This window comes from Lepidochelys olivacea, assembly GCF_965140295.1.
Source record: "Lepidochelys olivacea isolate rLepOli2 genome assembly, chromosome: 2".
Lineage (NCBI taxonomy): Eukaryota > Metazoa > Chordata > Testudines > Cheloniidae > Lepidochelys > Lepidochelys olivacea.
Genome location: NC_140412.1, coordinates 259,904,709 through 259,928,664, shown reverse-complemented (window position 1 = coordinate 259,928,664; position 23,956 = coordinate 259,904,709). Strand labels below are relative to the sequence as shown.

The following is a 23,956-nucleotide window of genomic DNA, read 5'->3' as shown; positions in this document are numbered from 1 at the left end:
CTGAGTAACAGCCTGCTTCCCTAGCCAGAAAATCATCCTCCTTATGCTAACCTGGCTCCTCCTAGTCACAGAAGGAGTGGGGTGGAACAGATCCTGGCCAGCTCAGACAAATGAGTATTGGGGTTAATGTCATTGGACAAGACAAGTGGGGCATCACGTCTGATGTCTTTGATGCATAAGTGGTTGGGGGAAGAGGTAATATGAGAGAGGTGGGATTTGCTTGGAACACTGAAAACTAGACCAGACCAAGCAAAATGGAGCACAAAATATTTTTGGTTTTGGCTAAAGGTTATTTTTATGTATTTTTAATTGACAGAATGTTTTTGATGGAAATGTTTTGCCCATGTATAATACAACTGTTAAGTTGCCATGTAGGTGTCTGTAAATCCTTCTTTCCCTTTTTCCTTCCCTTCCTATCTCCTTGTTACCATTTTGCCAATGAAAAAGGAGGAGGAAAGGGGAAGAAAGAAAGGTAAAAACAACAAAATAAAAAAATCTGAGGGTTTTCAGTTTTGCTTTTTCATTAAAAAAAAACCCAAAATCTTTTGCAGGACATTCCCAGAAAACAATTTTTCTCCTACATTTTCTACACAAAAAAAACAGTTGCCTCTATTTGGCACATGGCATGACCAGACAGAAATACACACATTTAATCAGAGCAAGGGGGGACAGCTTTGCACATCAAATAAAACGGTGTAGACAAATTCCTGTCAGAATTCCCACAATCTCTTCCTCTTGATGAGATTCCACCATGCATCAAAGGAGATATAGTCCATTCAAGGAAATGGATCCATTGGAAAGAATGAAAGCACAAGGGGCCCGAAATTATAACTCCTATGAGGGACCAGGGCAGTTCAGGTGAATGCAGCAATTAATGTCAACTTGAAATGAAACAAAGCACTTTGTTCTGAGTAGACAAATTAAAATGAAACATTTTGAGTCAGTTAAAAACAAAGGTCTAAATTAAACATTTTGATGTTGGCTGATTGAAATTCATTGGAACTTTTTCATTCCTCAGAAAGTTTCGATATTTCAACTTTTCATCCCAATATCAGAATTTCTCAGAAATTCTGTTTCTCAGGGAGCTTTGGTGTAGACTTAAAAGCATCGACTGGTATGGCGCTGCCTCCTACCAGTACCGCACCTTTTCCTTTTCCTCTGATATTGTTCTGCTTCACTGACTAAAAACAAGGGTCAAATCCTTCAACTGTTGCAGTTTTTGCTCCGGCAAACTTCCTTTGATGTCAAGGGGAGTTTGCCTGATCAGGGACTGAGTAAGTATCTTAGACCACTAGAGAATAATGCTTATGCAAACAGTGGGACTGGAAGAATCTGTCTGTCTATCACAGGTTTTTATGTATGTCCTATCAGTGTGGTATCTGTGCACTAATGGTAATATTTTCAAAAAAACCTTAGGGTATGTCTGCACTGCACACTAAGCCTGGGCTCTGACTCAGGTTTGAGCCTGCTTCCATCAACATACAAATCAGTCTGACTCGGTTCAGCAAGCACTCAGGACCCGGGTCCTAGGGCCTTGCTAGGGGGTGGGTCAGAGCCCAAGTCCTGCTGAGATTGTATGGTAGCACAGCAGAGACCCCTAGGTCCAGCAGTTGTAAAACCAGGTTTTCAATGGAGTGTGAACGCTTAAACCCAGGCTTGAAAACTCTGAGTCCAGAAGCCTGGATCCCACAAATCTGGGTTTGCAATGCAGTGTAGACATACCCTGTGTGACTTAGGAGCCTAAGTCCCATTTTAAAAAGTGACTTAGGTACTTCGGAGCCCAAGCGTCAGTGAATGTGAATATATTATTGTTTGGCCGAGGGGCTAGCATGCTGGCCAGAGACTCATGAGATCTGGGTTCTATTTGTGGCTCTGCTGCTGGGCAAAGAGCTTGGGCAAGTCATGTCATTACTCCGTGCCTCAGTATCCTCTGTTAAATGGAGATAATGATACAGACCTCCTTTGTAAAGCGCACTGAGAGCTCTGAATGAAAAGCATAGCACTATTATCTAGTCTGACGTCCTGCCTGTCACTGACCATAGAATTTAGAACATAAGAGCAGCCATACTGGATCAGACCAATGGTCTGTCCAACCCAGTATCCTGTCTTCTGACAGTGACCACTCCTACTTGCTGCAGAGGGAGTGAACAGAGCACGGCAATTATCGAGTGATCCGTCCCCAGCTTCTGGCAGTAATTCCTGCATACAGCCAAATTACTTGTGGCTGAAGCAGAGCATACCTTTTTGCAAGACGGCCAGTCTTGCTGTAAAGACTCCAAGCAATGGAGACTCCACCACATCCCTGCTCCAAAGTTAATTACCATCACTGTTAAAAACTCACTTCTGAAGATTAACGTCTGCTCTAATTACTTCAATACAGGCATCATAGACTAATTAATTTTTATTGGAGCTTTGTCTCAACACTTAGGGGAGAGTCAGACATCTGAGGGGGAAGGTGGGATCACTAGATGGAAGTTAGCAGAAGGTTTCGGCATCAGGGCACGAGGTGTGGGCTGCTTTTCAGAGAAGACAGATAGGGATTGAGTTCACACGCTAGCATAGTTGCTTGCAATCTATCAGTCTCTTTCAGGGTTCTCTGTAACACCAGCACTTTAATAATGCTACTGTGCAGTAGACTCAAGACGTCTGAGATCTATCTGTGGATCTTATAAGGAACTTATCCCTTTGTTACCTACCTCCGCATTCCCGTGTGTAGAGTTTTAAGGCTTTTGGCATTTTGCAATCCATGAATGGAGTATGTCTGTGATTCACTTCTAGCTATTAATGAGCATGACAGCTGAGTTGCTGGTTTAAAGACGTTCTTGAAACACATCCCTTTTTCCCATGCTGGGTAGCACATTTCAAGGAATATAGTGTGACAAGTGTATATGGGGCAAATGTGACGCTATTCATAACAAATTGTGCAGGAGGTAACTGACATTGAAAAGGTGGTAGCCTCATGAATGATGCACGTTAAGTGAGCATTATGGGAGATAGCAAAATGGTACTCTTGGGAATTCAGACGTGAATTTTCCATGGGATAATGTTAGCAGAGTTAGACCTTTGGGACGGTTAAGATGAACAGGTGACACGAGTGACCTCATTGATCATGCTAGGGCTTATCTATCTATTATGTGAACACCTAAAGTGAACAGATTAACTAGAGCTTTAATTTTTGGAGGGTAAAACTGGCTTCAAACTGGTTGTAAAGATCAACTCTCTAATTTGACTTGAATCCTAAATTCTTGAGTTCATGACCACATAATTCCTTTGGGATAAAAATGCTCATAAATTCACATCACCAAGATGCTCTTGTGTGTGGGCAGATTTGTGCTGCCTCTTGTGTGTGGGCACAGAAAACCTCACCACTTCCACAACCATATTCAGGGGCCGAGTGAAATCCTAGTCCTTACTCTTGTGCCAGGGCAAAAAATGTGCAGAACCCATCTCCGTGATGTAGTGTGATGCGTGGAACAAGAGAACAAGAGTCAGGTTTCCAGAGAGACCTCTTTAGGTGTGACACCCAGTCTCAAGCCTCAAGAAGGCAAACTGGGACCAAGCTACTAGCAAACAAACATGAGATTCTCAGCCACTAGCTACATCACTCATTGCTACCAAAACTGGCAGAACTAGCCACCCCAAAAGGAGCATGGAGGAGGCAGGGCCAAAGCCTTATCTCTCTCCCTTTACACACATGCTGGACAACGACTGAGCAGGGGGGGATAACCGTGGGTTGCACTTCCCTTCCATACCTGAGAAACGTTGTGCTTCTAAGACAGCACCTTCCTGAGCTCCCACTGGAGTTGGCGGGGGCAGGGAGAGAGGGTGTCTCTTAGCCACCCCCATTGCATGCCAATGCCTAAAAGGCAAAGGCTTTAGTGTCCAATTGGAAAACATAAATCCATGTGATATGCTCCTGAGGACACACCTAATCTGATTATTGTCCTACCCATGATCTCATTATGGTCACTCTCTACGAAAAGTCTTATAAGGCCTGTGTGGCCTTGCTGAGCTGTCATTTGATCATTGCTTCCCCCAGCCACTACAAACTGAACGTTGCTGCCAGCAGAAAGATGCGTAAGAATTCTGTTCTCACCACACTCTGCCACCCCACACATGGTTTAGGAAGACAGGAATTTCTAGTGGCTAGAGCAAGGGTTGGGAGCTGCTAATCCTGTGTTCTGTTCCCAACTCTGCCGCTGACTGGCTGTCTGACTTTAGGCTAGTCACAGGCCCAAAAGTACAAATGTAGGTGCCTGAGGTTAGACACCCAAATCCATATTTAGGCACCTAAGTAAATGCCCAGTAAGGAAGTGGCCAGATTTTTCAGAGGGGTCGAGCACCTGTAGCTCCTATTGATGTTACTGGACTCATAAACATCCACAAAACTACTTCGTCGTCCTTCACATCCCTTCACAAACCTCTCCTTTGCTGCGACGCCTTCAAAACACTTGGCAATGATTAGGTAGCTGGTGTGCTGAGATTACTGCCCATGATGCTGACCAGGACTGTCTCATTGTTTCCTTGTGCTCCCTCGTCTGTCTGTCTGTATCCATCTGTTGTCTCTTGATGAATATTTGGGTCACAGGCTGTCTGGGGCAGGGACTGTCATAGTCATAGAGTTTATGGCCAGAAGAGACCACCAGATCATGCAGTCTGACCTCCTGTATTTCACAGGCCACCAACACCACCCGCCCACTAAACCCAACAACCAAAATTAGACCAAAGTAATACACCCTGCAGGAGACTAAACTAGTGTGTGCCACATACAGGGAACAGGAGGGGCTCAGGTGTGCCAATTCCTGAGGCCCCTGCAATGGTAATGGAATTGATTAAGTAAAGTAGACCCAGATGATCCTGGCAAGCAGCCTGTGCCCCATGCCGTAGAGGAAGGTGAATCACCATCACCACCACCATGGTCACTACCAATTTGAGCTGGAGGAAAATTCCTTCCTGACCCCACACATGGCGATCAGTTTGACCCTAAGCATGTGAGCAAGAAAAAAACCAGCCAAATACCTGCGAGAGAGAGAGAGAGAATTTTTGGTACCATCTCAGATCACCAGACCACCCCACCCAGTGCCCCATCTCCAGCTGTGACTATCTCTGATGCTTCAGAGGGTGCCTTTTTGTTCTATGCATGTATAGCACCTAGCACAACGGGGTCCTGGTCCATCACTGGGGTTTCCAGCTACCACAGTAATAACCATTGTCAATGAGGAGTGAATCCACTGGAGTTGAACCAGTGTCAAGCTTGTATAAGTGAGATCGAAATCAGGAAAACTATATTTTGTGGCTGGCTGAAAACTTTCTAAAGTGGAGCACTATAAACGCTTTGCGCTGATATTTTGGGAAGATGTGTTGTTTAATATTTTACTTTTCAGGTACTTCCTGTATGAGGTCACTGCAGCATTGTCCTTGGTCTCTTACTCTGAGTCCAAATACTGCAGTGCTTCCAGTTCCTTAACATGCATAAAAATATATATCAGGCCTGATTTCTCGGTGTTTCCAAATCCGCATCAAGCTCAGACATGATACTCCAGCAGGAAGCAGGTTTGTGAAGGGAAGGAGGAGTTTACAGGCTTAGAAAATAGCTCTGTAGCCTCCATCCAGATTTCTGACTAGTTTCTGGCATCCCATCTGGCTGGAATGGTTCTATTTGTTGGGGGTGGGGTGGGAGAGTTGGACCAGCACGGCCTCAGGAAGAACTCATGGCCTCACAGTCTGTTTCACAAACTTCTTTTCAGATGGCACCTGCTTCTGCTGTTCAAAAGTGACTAGACTCCATGCGCACTGATATTATGGGGGAAATCCTGGCCCAATTGAAGTCAGTGGGATCAGGCTCACTGTATATATGACTATTGATGTTTCTTCTCTGTATATCTCATTTTTTAACTCCAGTTTTAGCTCATTGATCTTTTCTTTCCCTTTTCCAGATAAATTTTGTATTTCTATTTAACATCGTTAGGATTTTAATGACAAAACTGAGAGCTTCAACCACTTCAGAAACAATACAATACAGGTAAGTTGGCCAGGGCTTTTCACAGTTGTTACAAGAAATGTTCTGACCTTCTCTGTGCAGTATGTACACTGCGGGGTTTTATTAATTAGACACCTAAAACACTGCATACTCCACCGCTTGCCCTGACGTTGTTCTGCCTTTGTATTTTAGGATTGTACACCTAGGCTTGGTAACTGTATCTCCTTATACTTTAGGCATGCCCTGCTAGGGCACAATATCATTGTTCATGGGGCAGGTTATTTTCAGGGTTTTTTTTTCAAAATGCATCTACAGAAATTTGCATACATTCTTGCACCCATTCCATTTATGTACATGGATGAAATCAGACACACACAGTTGGGATTTATGTGCAGATTGATATGCACTGTTGAATCTCCTAACCTGTCTACATGCTTCAGGGTGCTCATGTGCCTCTACTGTACATATGCAAAGGTACCTGTTTCAGAATTTGGCCCAATGTCACTAGCGAGGTCAGTCTGGTGTAAAATGTGATCCATCAAGAAGGCCACTTTTTCCTCTCCAGTAAAATATGATTGATTCATGGGAGGAGAGCATTTAACTCCCTGTTTCAAAATATATTACAATAGCTGTACAAGTGACGTGTTTCTGTAATCCACTGCACTGATGGCTAGAATATTGATGGATCTTAGTTGACTGATGAGTGTAGAAATGCACAACCTGTAACAAATTGCCTCCCCGCTCATGCGTGCAATTTTGTGGGTGCATGTAATAATACTTCGACTGCCAAATAAATAGCTGACGTGGAGGCACAAATTCGGATCCCTTTTCTGCGTTCGTAAATTCCCAGCGAAGGCAGTAGGCATTTGAGTACAGGATTGGGTCATATTCTTGAGCCCACGGATCACGCTGGTCGACACAGAAATGTTTCTGTTCATGCCCACAGATTACTGTACATCCAAATACAAGGAGCAATGCAGAGGCCATAAGCACCTTGCAGGGAATGCTGACTTGAACGCCTTGCAAGACTGGGCCTTTAGAGTGCAGAGTGAGATCTTGTATGGTTATGCAGGTCCCTCAAGCTCTGCAGGGGTTTTATGGCAGGCACAACTGGGACTCCCCAAATCATCTGTCACTACTGTGTGAAATCTCAGGCTCCCAAGCTGAGCGCTGAACCCTGAAGTCTGTAAACTGGCCTGCTTTTGTTTTGAAAGGAAGTTTTGCCTGAGCAACGTGGCTTTGTTGTCTGGCCCACTGCTTGCCTTTTGCTTTGGTCCTTGAAACATGGTTTCAGGGTAAGCTGTGAGGTTAATGCACTGGCCTGATGCTCTTGCTTCGATTCCCCCCTGCACAGTCACTGAGAAATGAAGCCCATGGTAGAAAAAAATTCCGTTTTCCCTGCTCAAGCCTCATGCAATGGTTCCAAAACCAACAGGGGGAAAAGACTGAGATCTCAGTTCCTTGCTCTCCCTGGGGTGAATGGTGGGGCATGTGAAAACATTCCCAAACAGCTTGAATAAGAGGAGCTGGCTTTTTCCCTGCACAGGTAGCGATGATCAGATTTTTGTCACAAACTGTTTTCATGAAGCGGCAAAGCTGCTTCTGCACACGCTGAATAAAAATTTCATGCAAGCCTCATGCAGTGCATTGGGGGTCCCTCATGTTTCAGCTAATCTTTTAAACTTAACAGTAGTAATGTCATAAAAGAAACTGCCCTTTTTAAATGGTTAGGCAGCTGCGAGTTGAGACCACTGCCTAGCATGCTGACCAGCATTGTTTCCTTGTGCTCCCTGTCTGTATGTAGAGAAAGAACTGGACTGAGATTCAAGAGACCTGGGTGCTATGCCTGGCCTGCTGGGTGACCTTGGACAAGTCACCTTGCCGTTTTGTGCCTCAGTTTCCCCATCTGTAAAATAGAGAGAATGATACTGCCTTGTAAAGCAGGTTGAGATTTCCTGGTGACAAGCACTGTGTAAGAGATAGGCACTATTATTATTATTATATGCCTGTTGTCTCTTTTCTTACACTTGGAACTTCAGGGGCCGTTTCTTCTGTGTTTGTACAGCACCCAGGGGGGTCCTGCTCCATGACTGGAGCTCCTACATGCTACTTCAGTACAAGTAATATCTAATAGTATTGCCCCAACAGTCGCTTAAACTTGAGAATACACCATATTCGTATTGTTTATTGGTATGGGTGGTAGCTGTATTGTGCTAGATGCTGTACAAACATACACCAAAGAGACAGCCCCTGTCCTGAAGTACTTACAATCAATGTATAAGATGATAAGCAACTGGTGAATACAACAAACAGGCAGGAGCACAAGTGGGAGGATACTGGATGGGCACGTGAGCTGCCTGTACTGGAAGGAAATCACTCGCTAAACCAGAAAGGGTGTTAGCTGTGCTCAGGCTTCTTGCTAGTGCGACTGAGAAAGTGGGTCAGAGAGTGTCTAGAGAGAGAAAGCGATGGAGGTAATGAATGTTTCCAGCTGACCAGTGTGTCTCTGCAGAGCGGCGCTGGGTTCAGAATGCAGTGTTAGCTGGCAGGGATGGCCAGCATGATCAAAAGCCTTTCACAGAGCGCCTCTCCCAAGCGTTTGTGGCCAGGAGTTTGAGTCACGTCGGTTAGCAGCAGCAACAGCAGACAGAAAAGTCACATGGTATTTCATAACCTGGTGCGGTGGCAGTTGTTCTTTCCCATTCCCCTTGCCCCCTGCTGACCTCTGCTCACACCACACTGCCAGTAATTGGAATAGACAGTTAACTCCTTGCGTGCCAGATCAGAGTAGGGGCTCAGCACCCTGTTACATGCAGGGATTTCTATTATTTCCCTTCCTTTTCACTGAGAAATGGCCGTGGGTTATTCTTTATTTTCTTCTCATTCTTTTTTCTTGTACATAATGACAAGCATTTCCTTGCGGTGAAGGAGCGTGCCATCTGCCTGTCCTCCTCTTACATTATTATCCTTTTGCCTTCTGTTTATCTTTAGTTAATTTATGAGGACCTGAAAGACACATAGGAATCCCATGCTGGTTAAATGCCAGTTTAATTCACAACAGCAAATAGAAGGATTTTACCTGTCTCCTGGCAGACAATAATCCATCATCTGTTCATATCAATTGGAATCCCAGGGCAAGATTAGACGTTAACCCATATTTTTAATCCATTGTTATCTAGCTTTCCCCAGTTTAGCCCAAATGTTCCTGAAATCAAAGAGTAGAAGGATTATTTTAATCCTTATTTCACGAATGTTAGGGATATGGGGGACAAATCCTGCCCTGGCTTAGAGGAGGTGAGAGGAAAAATGGTCTTGTGATGAAGACGCTGGACTGGGGCTTCCTGGCTGTGCCGGGCAAGTGGGCAAGTCACTTAATCTCTCCGTGCCTCAGTCCCCCCCGCTGTTAGGGGTGGGAAACACCAGATCCCTATCACATAGGGGTGCTGTGAGGATACATACATTAATGACTGTGTGGTACTCGCATACAGGGCTGACAGGAGCTATGCAAGATAGTGTGCAGCCAGGGGCAGCTCTGTTAACATCGCTGAAGTTGTGCCCGGGCATACCAGGTGCCATTCTCCCGTTTATGTTCCATCGTGCTGCCTGTATCCAGCTGTACCTGTCCAGCGGTCTACGGGGCACACTTCCCAAACCCAGGGCATGCGGCCAATCACATGAAGTGAGGACTGCCAGTTATTTTCATCTTTTCAGCAGCACCTCCCAAACAACTGAATGAAACTCGCATTTTATTTGAGTGGTTTAGCGGTCCCAGAATGAATCAAAAGGCTTGTTTCAAGGCATAGCCAGCACTAGTCACCAGTACAGTTGTTTAAATACAGCATCTTACTCCTGAAGTCTGACAGGAAGAGATGCCAGTCGCATATCAGCAGTGCAAATCCAATCTGGCTGTTAAATGTATGCTTCTTCATCTCCCTTAATGTTATAATTATAAATCAGTAATTTCTTGTTGCTTAATTAACTAGCAGACTGGAAATGAAACTAATCACAGTGCAAAGTTGCTGGAATAGACTGTAATTTGATCATATCACAAAATCTCGCCACCACAAATCATTTCACAGTTTACTGCCAGCTTCCTTAAATATCACAGTGGTATATTCCAGTCAGTTCTTAGACTCTGTTTAGGAATCTCTCCTAAAAATACACATCGCTAAAAATATGGGACTGGATCCAAACCACTCCTCCCAGCAATTCCTCTGAACTTCTAAGTAGTTTCAATCCAGATGTCAATCCAGGCCCATCTTTAATTGCTAGCAATGTTGGATCCCATTGAACTTGCAACGCCTGCCTAGTAAATGTAGTAGTAAACATGAAACACATAGAGTAGCATGTACTTGTCCGTCGGGCCTTTCAATTCATTTTCCAGCGCTGAGAAGGTAAATAGAAGCACCTGTATCAATGCGGGTTTCCCACCACCACTAGGAAGAGCAGGTGTGGAGAGAATCCCAATACAAATCACTCCCAGCTGCCAAAATGCCTCATCGATCTTCACCATTGCTCTCCCTGATGGGAAACCAGTACGGGAGAGCAGCCTAGTGTGCATGTCTAGGTCAGGAACTGGTGAGGAGGAAAAAAACAGAGGTGGCCTGGTGGCAGAGTAGAGGCGGGGGAACTGGCTTGTGGAGGGGAATCTGGGATGTTAAGGGAGTGCTAATGATTCGGGGAGGGGCTTCATGGTGAGGGTTGGAGAAGATGGGAATAACTTCTAGGAGGGGGAGTTGTCTAGGAGTATCTGTTGGGAAAAGATAGAACGATGATACTGATCTCACACCAGTTTAGCACCAATGTGACTCCAGTAAGCACTGTGGAGTCATGCATGGTTTATGCTGGTCTCAGGCCTCCTCTCTCCAGTTCTTCATTGTAATTCCCTGCGGGTGAGTGGTTCTCTGAGGGTTACATAACTCAGCCTGGTTTTCCTCTCCTAATAACTTTGCCTCTCTCCTTGCACCCTACAGGAAGGCAGTCAAGGCTACGTTAGTCCTTCTGCCTCTTCTGGGTATTACCTACATGCTTTTCTTTGTGAACCCCGGCGAAGACGACATTTCCCAGATAGTCTTCATCTACTTCAATTCCTTCTTGCAGTCTTTTCAGGTAGGAGAGCACGCTTAATCGCAAGTATTGGGCACTGCTAAAGGGATCCCCAATGCTCTTAGCTGTGAGGCTTGGGGCAATGAGAACCCCTTAGTAGAAGTAACTCTTTAAACAAGTTGGCTTAGAAGGTAAATTCATTGCTGCAGGAGCTGTCTTTTGCTTTTGTGTTTATACAGCGCCTAGTGCAATGAGGTCTTGCTCCATGCCTGGGGCTACTAGGTGCCATTGCAATACATATAATTCGTCATTTTCTTTTAATGCTTGTTTGTTTTAATGATGCATGGTTGTATATAGTATGTTGCATGTGGCAGAGACCCCCTGTTAAGTAAGCATGAGTTCACTTGATCAAGAGCTTGGTTGTATGAACCGGAGTCCTGTCCCACCTCTTCTATGCAATGGCACATGCTCTTATCTGCAGTGGAATTTGGTCTGTCCCAAACTTTGTTGCTGATTGGAGCATGCACCCCTGAAGACTGTGTTTTCCTGTCACTGAAGTCTGTGGGAGTTTTGCCAGGGCTGTGATCGGAACAGGATCAGGTTTGAATGGGCAATGAGCAGAAGTAGTAACAGCACTCTGGGTCCAGCACGCGGACTCATCATTGAACCCTCAATTCAGGAAGGCACTTCAGCGCATGCCTCATTTGAAGCCCTTCACTGGAGCTGTGCACGTGCTTAAAGTTTAGACATGTCGTTAGTCACCTTCCTGAATAGGGGCCTAAGTTCAGTATTGCCACGGACTTCCATGGGATCAGTCCCTACAGCAGGGATGCAGCCAAGAACACCAGTGCCGATATGCGTAGCAGTGATTGGGAACTACGGCTGAAAGGCAGGGTCTATGACTGTGGGTTCTAAAAGCTTTCGGATGTGGATAATGATTTCATATTTGTATTTGAAGCCCAAAGTGTCACTCCAGTAAAAGAAGCACAAAAGCAAAGAAGAAAAACAGCCCTTTTAAACTATTGAAGGAGAGATTTTGTTCCTAAGCAATAAGACTTACTGCATTTTTCACTGTGTAAAATAAATTTCGTATTTTACCTGGTCATGCTTGTTGCCTGCAGAAGAAATGGTTGGTTTATGATGATAACGCTGCAGTGGGGTATGTGAAAGAGAGAACAGCTGGGAAGTAGATCTGTGTTATGATATGAGGTAGTACACCCCATTGCTGAAAGTAAAACTCAGTTGTTGCAATAGATAGTATATTTCTCTCTATCACTTTGTAGAGCAAGGATCTGATTCTGCGCACCCTGAAGTCAATGGTTTCAACAGGAGTAAGCTGTTGCCCTCCAGTTGGGCATCGCATTCCCTTTGTGGTCAGAATGGGACTCTTAGTAACATGATGCTCTCATGGAAAGAGAGCAACTGTCATAGGCTCGTTGGGACTGTAACCAACCCCTTTGTTCTGTGTTTGTATAGGGCCCATGCGGTGGGGTCCTGGTCATAGAATCATAGAATATCAGGGTTGGAAGGGACCTCAGGAGGTCATCTAGTCCAACCGCCTGCTCAAAGCAGGACCAATCCCCAATTAAATCATCCCAGCCAGGGCTTTGTCAAGCCTGACCTTGGTCCATGGCTGAGGCTCCTAGGTGCTACCGCAGTACCAATAAATAACAATAGTAGCTGAGACAGTAAAAGGGATTTCAAATACTCCTTTAGAAAGTGTATATTATCTGCTCTGTCCTGCATCAGTGGACTTCATGCTGCGATTGCGGGTGATCTAATAGGCGTTTTCCATTTGTAATGTCAATGATTACATAACTTTGGGTGAAATCCTGGGCCCATTGAAGTCAGTGGAAGATTTGCCATTGACTTCAGCTGGGCAAAGAATTCACCCTGTGTATCTAGATCAGCTATCTTTAATGCATTCTTATTTATTCAGGGTGATATTTTACCACCCTGACTTAATGGAGTAGTACATCATTCCCAGCATAATCCCACCAGAATCAGTGGGTCTACTTGCAGAGTAAAGCACCACTGAACACAAACATGGGTATGTCTGCATAGCAAATGAAGGTGTGATTGCAGCACAGGTGGGCATAGCCCTAATCTAGCGAGCACAGACAATAACAGTAGTGAAAACATGGTGCCATGGGCTGCAGGACAGGCTAGCTGCCCCAGTACAAGCCCACCTGTGAGCATGGGTATGTACTCATAGACATTAAGGTCAGAAGGGACCATTACAATCATCTAGTCTGACCTCCTGCACAATGCAGGCCACAGAATCTCACCCACCCACTCCTGCAATAAACCTCCCACCTATGTTTGAGCTATTGAAGTCCTCAAATCATGGTTTAAATACTTCAAGGTGCAGAGAATCCTCCAGCAAGTGACCCATGCTTAAGAGGAAGGCGAAAACCCCCCAGGGCCTCTTCCAGTCTGCCCTAGAGGAAAATTCCTTCCCGACCCCAAATATGGCGATCAGCTGAACCCTGAGCATGTGGACAAGATTCACCAGCCAGATACCCTGGAAAGAATTCTCTGTAGTAACTCGTATCCCACCCCATCTAACATCCCATCACAGGCCATTGGGCCTATTTATCATGAATAGTTAAAAATCAATTAATTGCCAAAATCATGTTATCCCATCATACCATCTCCTCCATAAACTTATCAAGTTTAATCTTGAAGCCAGACAGGGCTTTTGCCCCCACTGCTTCCCTTGGAAGGCTGTTCCAGAACTTCACTCCTCTGATGGTTAGAAACCTTCGTCTAATTTCAAGTCTAAACTTCCTGATGGCCAGTTTATATCCATTTGTTCTTGTGTCCACATTGGTATTGAGCTTAAATAATTCCTCTCCCTCCCTGGTATTTATCCCTCTGATATATTTATAGAGAGCAATCATATCTCCCCTCAGCCTTCTTTTGGTTAGGCTAAACAAGCCAAGCTCCTTGAGTCTCCTTTCATAAGACAGGATTTCCATTCCTCAGATCATCCTAGTAGCCCTTCTCTGTACCCCATTCATGCTGGGCTGTTTGCGCTTGGCTAAAAGGGATCATCCCGGAGAATAGCCACACGGTGGGGTGGGGAGAGATGTGTGTTGCATCCGAAAACCGCAGCCCCTCCTTTTAAATGTGAAACCCAACCCATTGCTTACTATGGGAAAGGATGGCACTGCAGTTTGAAACCATTCCCACATGTTATGCGTAAGAAGCCAACCCCGCGTACCCTTTTCCTTACCATGGCTGCATGAAAACCGAATTCTGTTGCCCAGCCGTGTGTGATGTCGAGTTGTTAGTTTGCACCGATGTGCCCACCCCTGGTAGAATCACATCTTTATTTGCAGTTGAGACATACCCTGAGGGTGGCAGACTCCAGCCCTACGTCTTTACCTCGTTGGGTCCTATACTCTACTGAGTAGCAATGGGGCCACTCTGGTAAGTGCTCTTCGACATGACTGTGGCTGTAGAAACAGACCCCAAGGAGTGTAACGAACTGCAGCCATCTTCCTCTAAGAGCAGTAACAGAAAACAGAGATGGGTGGTAAGTTTCTGTCAGCCATTGTGGCAGTATAACTCTAGGACACATCTAAACCCACTTTTCTACATGTGTCACCGTGCTTTGTTCAAATAATGATCTAATAATGATTCCCTTCATTTTTTTCCAGGGTTTCTTTGTGTCAGTATTTTACTGCTTCTTGAATGGCGAGGTAAGTAGCATCCTACGCTGGTAGTGCAATTATCATAAAGTGTAAGCGGCTTGAGTGTCTGACTTTAGGGAAATGAAATGCATTTTCACTGCCTTGCATTCACATCACCTTTGGTACTCTTGAAGACATCTCCATTGATGTGCTTCTGACCTTTACAACTCGCTACATGTTTGCCCTTTGCTTACAATGCCTTTAAAACAGGGGTTGACACGTTAATGCAATGCTGATGTACCTATAGATGATGATTTTTGTTCTTCACTTGAATAATTCATTGCATTTAATTCAGTGTGTGACTTCTGAGCTTGTTCAATAGATGATTGTTTGTTTATTCAATTGTGATTCAATATCTTTTGTGCCACGCATTGGTTAAGAATCCACAGTATATGACAACACATTTCACATAGGAATTGCCCTATTGAACTGGTCTAGTGGTCTTTCTTATCCAGTATTCTGTCTCTGAGTGATCCGTACCAGATGCTTCAGAGAAAGATGAGGGAGGAAAGCAGCATTGGGAACAAGGGGGCAACCCATAAAGAACAATTCTGGAATAAGCAGCCCATACCGGAAGTTTCTTACTAACTCCTATCAGTTAGTGGCTGACTTAGTTCCTGAAGTATGAGGGTTTATATCCCTTCTCCATTTTTTTCTTATCCTGCTTATTCTAACGGTGGATGATCTCATTATTCTTATTCATGTGTAATCCTTTATTGAATCCAGCTAAGTTTTTAGCCTCAATGACATCCTGTGGCAATGAGTTCTGCAGATTAATTATGCATTGTGCATAAAAGTATATCCTTCTATCACTTTGTGGCCATATATGACAATTTTATGCTGCTACTGCACAGGACAGATTCTCCAGGGGGCCACAGTAGCCTGTTCTCATCACCACAGTAATGAACATGGGCTGGAATCTGGCCCACTGATTTCATTAAACACCCCAGACTCTCATTGATTGGTGCACTATGTTACCATTGCCTTGCATATCCAAATAGCTTTCCATTCTATGGCCTTGACCAGGAGCAGGTAGGCAGTCCTTGCTGTAGTTTGTTTTAGCAGATTATTCTGGGGATATTTCAGTTTTCTTGGGGTGGGAGCAATATCGCATGGACAAAGATGCATTTTATCTATGGCGGGGTTCCAAGACCTTTTTCCAGACCCTGAGCCAAAGTCACTCCTCCTGTAACTCCATTCATTTCAGTGGGCTTACACCAAAGATGACCTGGCCCCTAGAAGAGCTGCCATATTCTTCTCTATATGTCTTGATAGCTGTGTATTGCCAGATCTGGTGTGCTTTTCAGGTCTGTGTTTCTCCCAACTATGGTTCATCAGTACTAGGGTCCCTATCTGGGTTTCTGTGTCTTTTTATGTCTCCTGTGTGCCTTGGTTTTGACTGTCTAATCCCCAGTGGGCTTCCTAGCTGTTTCTTTGTGAGATGTAACATAGACCAGGTTAGATAATGATACTGACTTCCACCCTGTAAAGTGCTTTGAGATTGAAACATGAAATGTGCTACATAAGGGCGAGGTATTATTATATGACAAATGCAAACTTTTCATTTGAAACAGAAGGTTCCAAGCAGCCTAGATACGAGCAAGAATGACGATAAGTGTTAATATTTGCCACTAGTTCTCAAGAGCCTCTTTGTGATTATATTGCGTGGAAGTACTAAAGCATGCCACATCAGTTGCAGCATTTCGCAGTAGGGGTTCAGCAGTGCCTCTTTGTGAAGAGAAAGGCTTATCAGAAAGCCTGCGTGTCAGCTGTGCCATGCCACCTAGGCTGTGGGAGGGCCTGAGTTGTCAAGCCAGTGTGTGATATGCTTTCCCTTCACTGGCAGGCATGCCATACAACAGATCTTCTCACACCCCTTATTCCTCTTGGTGCGAACATTCTCCATTCATTTGTGCTTAGCATTACCCAATAAAATGAAAAATAGTTCACGCTTCTATAAACTTGAAGTGAATTCCACTTGATCTATTAAAAGAATGTCCCAGATGGGGAAAAAATACCATTCAATGTGTGGCAGAGCTTAATCCATTCATTGCTGAAAGGACCCACCGTGAGACAGGTAGGATCACAAATCCACTTGATACCCAGCACTTTCAATCCACCTGTGAGTGCTGAGTCTCTTCCATTCTATTAAATTACTTAATCCTGTGCAAGTCAGCTCATCCTTGATCCTTTTATTTCTTCCTTTTTTACCTTCTCTTGTAGATAATCAGTTTTCCTTACCCAAGTGGCTGCTGCTCTGAGCCATTGGTTCAGCTTTATTTTAGGGTTTTTTTAATGGTGAGATGAGCCCAAAGATATGGTGATTGGTATTAGAAAGGCAAATGAATGCAATTTTACATTCATGTCTCTAAGTTAGCTGGGGAATATGTATAATCACAGCTAGGCAAAGAACTCCCCTGTTGACAAGGAAGACAAAAGCACCTCTTTGCACATTGTTTATTCCAGCCTCTCCCTGAAATAATTTGCGCTCATAAAAAGAATCACAGATGAACTTGTTTCTCATGGAATATGTGAAAGGGTAGAGCTCAGTGGCGCTTGGTGACTCTGAAACTGGGCAGGCAAAATTGATCTGCATATGTCCTCTATGAGCCAGTTAAGCTCATACTGTATCTGTTTTAATACAGGGCAGGCAAATCCTAACCTGAGGAGACTTTGTTGTGGTAGGCATCCCTGCAATCTTCCTACCTTTCGGGAAACCACGGTCCTTTATCAGGATACTCAAACACTAGCATGTTCGGTGCTTGTTGACACTTATGGATACTGCATTCATCCTGTAGCAGCAGTAAGAATTGTATAACATCCCACAGCATCTCCTGCTATGACTAGAATTGTGCCCTAGGATATAAGTAAGGCTGCTGTTGATTTGGGATCAAGGGGAACCTTGTGTATACCTCTGAGAGCATAATTTAGCCCTATATATCGTTAAGTATAGATAAGAGGATGAAGGAAGGGAAAGGATGGAAGAATATATAATGTAAAACCAGACACGTAATCTATTGTTCCATGATCCAATCCGATAGATTTCATTCCAGTCGTGTTTGAAATTCAACATGCGTCCCATCTTGCCACCTTGACTGCATAATGCATGTTTCAGATCTTTGAAATCTCCTTAAGAGTGCTTCTTTTAAATGATAGCTATTACACCTGCTTTCTGAATTTGTATTGTCCATTATTTAAATCCAGATCTAGAAAAACATTATTGGTAAGGCTTTTTGATAGGTTTAGGCTTTCAAAATCTGCAGCGCAGTTGGGACAGTTTGAATCACAATGCCTCAGCAGGTTGTCCTAATCATTGCCAAAAGAGAGTCAGCTATTCAAAAGTATGCTAATTTTTCATGTGTTAGACTATTCTCTCCGTAATGCATTTTTTTTTGGCTCTGTATATATACATATGCTTATGATGTCTAAACAGTGACCGAAAATAATATCACATACGGCTTCATTGTATTGGCCACGCCTTGATATCGACATTATTCACGTGTCTACTATAGAAACGTCATATTTCTCAGTGCACATGAACAGAAATAATGACATAAGAATGGAAATACAGAAATAGTGTTTGCATTCTTCTGACCTCGTCCACACATTTAGTTTGTCATATTTACCCCAGTGTAGCTCAAAGGAACTCCATTCAAACTAGTGGAGCTACACCAGTTTACTGAGACCAAAAACACCCCCTCACCGGTTGCTCATTTGATTGATATTAATTACATCCTTCATTCATCTTGTGATGTTGCTGCACCCACCTCTCTTTTCAGTGACCTCTGCTTTAGAACCTCATTCTCAATTGCTGTATCTAAGCTTGTTTCTAGAGGGGAATTGACCAGGAAACCTTTTGTGGAATCAACTATTCTGCAATCGCTATTTTGGAATAGCTCCCTGTGTGGACATTCTATTCTGGAATAAAAGTCACTTAATTCCAGAATAATTAGTGCATTCCAAAGTGGAGTAATTGTTCTAGAATAAAATCAACTTTTTTTCCCAGAGTCGTGTCCCTGCCGAAAGCTATTCCAGAATAGTTAATGCAGTCAATTTCCCCATACAAACAAGCCCTCAGCCTTTTAAAATGTCACTTTGTGCCCTGCTGGATTACCAGCTACTTGGCTGGTCTGTTTTTGCTTTCTGTGACAGATGGGACTTACAGTACCACATCTCAGAAGGTTGTATGTGCCCATTCTTGCCCAGATACTGTGGTATTGGGAGCCTTATTGTATCCAACAAACAATCCATCCCTTAGATGGCCAAGCCCGCTTTTAGCAACGACAGGAGTATGGAAAAATCAATGCTTTAAAGCTCTTTCGATTCTGTGTTCTGATCTGTTCCTCTGTCCCCACGGAGCGCTGATGAGCTACTGACTGTCTGTAGCAATTATCAAGCAATATGGACTGGAGATGAAAATGATTGAAGTCCCTGATGTGTTGACAATCTGTCATCTGTGAAACTTGCCAGCAGAAAAGAGATTTATCAGGCTAGATGTGTTATGTGTTTGAATTCAAAGCTGGATGCTGAAGTGGATATGGAGGTGTCTGTTGGTCTCTTTTATGTCTAGAGCATTGGATCGTAGATTCTTCACCTGAAAACATTTCATCCCAAGTTTAATCACTCCTAAATCCTGTCTGCTTTACAAGTACTGGATATTGCTTTGTTCCTGTAGTAATCTCCAGAGTGCCTGCAGATAGATGTTCCTTCCTCACCAGTAGGACTTTATGCAATTACTTGTATTATCCATCTCTCTCCCTGCTGCACACTTTCCTGATAATTTTCACAGCTCTTCTAGCTGTTTCTTCATTCCACACACACACCTGGAAAGATCATAGAGAAAAGGCTCAGAGAACGCAGTCTCTCCACTCCCTCCTTTCAAACATCAGCTGCAACATTTCCAAATTCGGAGAGTGTTTGGGATTTTTTTTGAGAAAGACTTTAAGATGAGGGTCCTTTTGTGCCTGTTTGGAGGATGGTCTCACTGCTTTCAAAGAAAGGCGCATCTCCGAGTGCCTTATTCATCTGGAGACAAGTTCTGCCTTCGTTACTCTGGAGTCAATCTGGAGTAACGCTGTTGACTGTAATAAAATTACTGCAGATTCACACTAGCATCATCAAAGGTAGATTGGGGTCTTTGTTTCTCAGAGCTGAGCCTTTCTATGCTTTGTGGCAATCTTCTGCCCAGATAATCCTGTGGGTAGTTTAGTTTAGTTTGCTAGAAAAGGAAGTTTAAGTGATGCTTATTTTTGCTCATCTCTTCTCTCCAGACTCATTCTTTGTTCAAATTTAATTTTAAAAAGCCAGTTAAAATGACATTTCAATTCAGCCTTCTGTTCATTTTGCTATATTAATGTATGTTAAACTTAAACGGCATAATGTTGGGGAACTATGGATACTAATAATGGATACTTCCTTTCTCTCTCCCTGTCTGTCTTGTCGATTTAAACCATCAGCCTTTTGGGGTAGGGACTGTCTCTTACTCTGTGTCTGTACAGTACCTAACACTGTGTCACTACTCTACCACAAACTATAAGAAAAACAAGTGGGCCAACTGTAAATCCTTACGGAAAATAAAATGGACTCCAGTACAGTGCAGCTTGTGGTGATCCATATGGCCACTTCTTCAGGCAATGAGGTTTTCCTGTGCACCTTGCTCATTACAGGTTGTTTCTTAGGAAGGGTGACCAGATGTCCCATTTTTATAGGACAGTCCCGTTTTTGGGGATTTTTTCTTATGTAGGTGCCTATTATTCCCCACCCCCTGTCCTGTTTTTTCACAGTGGCTAGGCGGTCACCCTACTTTTAGGAGCTCCCTGGGACTGAGTGATCTAGTACCTTGTGCCCCCCTTCTGCCTCTGAGTAGAGGCCAGAAATGAATTTCCCTTGCCTCCAAGAAGAGCCCGCCAGGGTTGCCCAAATAACAGCCAGAATCCAAAAGCCTCTTAAGAAAAGCAAGTTGTGTTGTAAGTTACAAAAGCAAAGGCAAGTGGCAGGAAATCATCTCTAGCCTAAGGCCTGGATAACAGCCTTCGCCAGGCAGGCTAAAATCTTGTAGTTACAGTTGGGTTAAGCAACTACGTCCTTACGTCTTAGAGTTTAGTGTCTCCTGGGCAGTAACTTAGAGCATCAAAAATAGGACCTGTCTTTATTACCACTTCCTTCTTGAGAAAGCTTCCTAACTCCGCCTTCTTCCTGACATGCCACATCCCCCAGATGTTTGCACAGAAGGTGTGGAAGAGGGGGGGAGCTTGACACACAGCCACTGCTTTCCCTTTCCATCCTCCCCCACCCCGTTCGCAACACTCTTTTGTCCCCCTCTGCTCATGTGGGGAGGGGGGCGGGGTCAGCAGCTATCCCATGTCACTAGGAGGATAACTTTTTCCCTGGTCCCTTTCAAGTCATCTTCTGCCACCATCATACTGCTGCTGTATTCCTCCATAGAGGAATGTTCACTACACCAGCCAGGGCACTACAGCAGCTGCTTCATATGCTGTGTTGCTAATTCATGCAATATTTGGTGCTTTTCTTAAAGCCCCAGCTACTGGAGTCATGGGAATACATAAGAATCGCAACTTTCTTTTAAAAAAAAGTTTCCAGCCCTTGTGGTTGTGGAGAAAAACTTGAAAATGTGAAAAAGCATAGCCTAACGGCTCAGAGAGCAGAAGGCCTATAAAAAGAACCCCAACTTCATTATTTTTCTAAAAACTCATGGTTTGCGGAGGGGGTGGGTTGACTCATGATTTGTCAGTCTTTAGGGTAGGCAGTAGTGTATATAGATCCTTCATATGGAAGAGCTAGGCTATTAAATTACTATCTGTCAATAGGGCCTAGAATGAGATGAAGGCAGTCTATTTTTACTTCTCCATTTCCTCATGTTTTAGAGTGGGGCAGTGCCCCAAGAACAGAACAACCGTAGGGCCAGTTGTGGCAGGTGTAGTTTCATTGACTACAGTGAGAATTGAGTCCATGGGTCACATCCCCCCGCTGGTGTAAATTAGCATAGCCCCATTAATAGGGATCTGGCCCCATGTATCTGAGAGTAAGAAATGGGCCAAATATGGCTAATTATCTTATGTATTCATCTGGGCCCCTTTACTGTAGTACCCAAGCATCTCACAATCTTTAATGTACTTATCCCCACAAGGCCCCGGCAGATAGGGAAGAGCTCCTGCCCTCAAGGTATAGAGGCACACGTATGCATTTCAGTGGGATTTAGGCACCTAAGTACCTTGGAAGATCTGGGCCAAAGAATCTAAGTGACTTTCCCAAGATCTCACAAGGAGTCTATGACAGCACTGGGAATTGAACCTTAGTCTCTTCAGCCCCAGACACATGCCCTGCCACGCCTCACTCACTGGGCCTCTCCTCTTCCTTTCTCTCCTGGTTACAATTTGTAAGAACTTCATTTTGCCATGGCCTTGACACAGGTTGCGACTAAGTTGGATTGTTAAATGTTTATGCATCAGCACTAGGGATGGCTAAAGCAGTTCAAACAAAACAAGCCCTCACCCAAACGTGTACCCAAAATACTAGACCAACTGAATCCAAAGTTCTGTTGTGGTTCATAAGCATTTGGGTAATGTATTTTTAACACATAGTTGTGTTGCTTTCTGCGTATCCTGGCCTCCCCTGGGATGGAAAGAGCATGAGAAAAGATGACCCTGTGATATTTCAAACCTGACTGAAATCAGGTGGCACAGGGATGGGGCCCCTAAAACAACCCATTTTTGTGGGATTTCAAGCCTGCTATTTCAAACCTCAATTAGCAGGCTGCTCTCAAATATGTAGGTGCAAATTCACCCCTGGCACAAGGCCTAAATACCACTTAAATCCTGAAAAAAGCACTTCAGGAGGATGTTAAGTGGTGCATGGAGCTGAATTTTACCTGCAGACTTCAATGCAAACAGTACTTGCATATCTGTGAATTGGATTCAGCCCTGTGTGTTTAAATTAGTTTTTTAATCTGATAGGCAGGTTTGATGCATCCTTTGAGAAGCCGCGAGTGTAGGAAAAATGACACAGCGTGCACAGATGCCTGTACTTGTGTTACCAACCACTTAGCAACGATAAACCTTGATTGCAAACTTTTATATTTGTCAATCACAATATGGATCAAGATGTTCCAGAAAGACTCTTCTAAATTGACTGACAGGTCACAACAGCACATTTAATTTTATGTAACGTGTTTGTTTAATTAAAACGTCACTGCTGCATGTGTAGGCAGATTGGCAGGAGGTTGTTCTGGAGAAAACTGCTTCTCCATGCAACACTTCTATAGGGTAGATTTGAGTGTACTTTAATTAAAAGAGCTTTATTATTTCTGATTTTTTTAATTGATGGAGCTGTGGTCATCTTATACTTCCCAGGGATGTGTTTGACTTCTCTATACCTATGTATTTTGGTGTTCACGTATAGCAAAACTGCATACTGGCAGGTGCATGCTTCCACTATATTTTATACTTATTGAGATGCATAGATTTTTAAAATCAGACAGGACCATTAGATTATCTAGTCTGACCCCCTGTATAACACAGACCATAGAATTTCACCCAGTTACCCCAGTGTTGAGCGCAATAACTGATGTTTGACTAAAACATAACTTCCAGAAAGGAAGACCTCAAGAAACAGAGCGTTGAACTCTGCAACAGTTTCAATGCCTTGCTTCAGCATTGAGTCATGGTGGAAATATAAATGCAGATGTTAAGAGCTGCATGGAGAGCTCTTGATATAAATAGTATGGGTTGATAGGAATTCTCTGTGATAAGAATAAGCCAAGTAAACTAAAGAGCAAAGTGTATAAGATCATAATTAGGCCAGCCATGATGTACGGGTTGGAATGCTGACCAGTGAAGGAGAGAGAAGAGCAACTATATTACACTGCTGAAATAAGCATCCTCAGGTGGATGCAGAGTAAGATGAGAGTTGATGACTGCTTACTTTGCTTAAGAGCCTTTGGTAAGGGACCTTGTCCAAGGCTTTCTGAAAATCTCAGTAGACTATATCCACTGGATCCCCCTTGTCCACATGCTTGTTGACCCCCTGTGACGTTACCGATCATGGCTTTGGACTAGTCCTTAGCGTGCATTCGGAGCCCTTTGGGATCGCAAGTCTGCAGGTCTCTCTCTAAAAGCTGCACTCAGGCTGCGCCACCAGTTACCGGCTCAGTGCAGGGAGCTCAGAGTGACATTCTCTGGCCTGTGCTATGCAGGGGGTCAGACTCGATGATCGT

General features: G+C 43.9%; 1 protein-coding gene across 2 annotated transcripts in view; it reads left to right on the top strand.

Moving 5' to 3' along the window:
- The window catches only part of CRHR2 (corticotropin releasing hormone receptor 2), a 246,267-nt gene that overhangs the window by 210,071 nt on the left and 12,240 nt on the right, over positions 1-23,956 (top strand). For both annotated transcript variants that reach the window (XM_084618204.1, XM_084618205.1), the window contains 3 exons: positions 5,937-6,022; positions 10,954-11,089; positions 14,692-14,733. In XM_084618204.1, the coding sequence (XP_084474330.1) occupies positions 5,937-6,022; positions 10,954-11,089; positions 14,692-14,733 (264 nt within the window). The remainder of the gene's footprint in view (positions 1-5,936; positions 6,023-10,953; positions 11,090-14,691; positions 14,734-23,956) is intronic.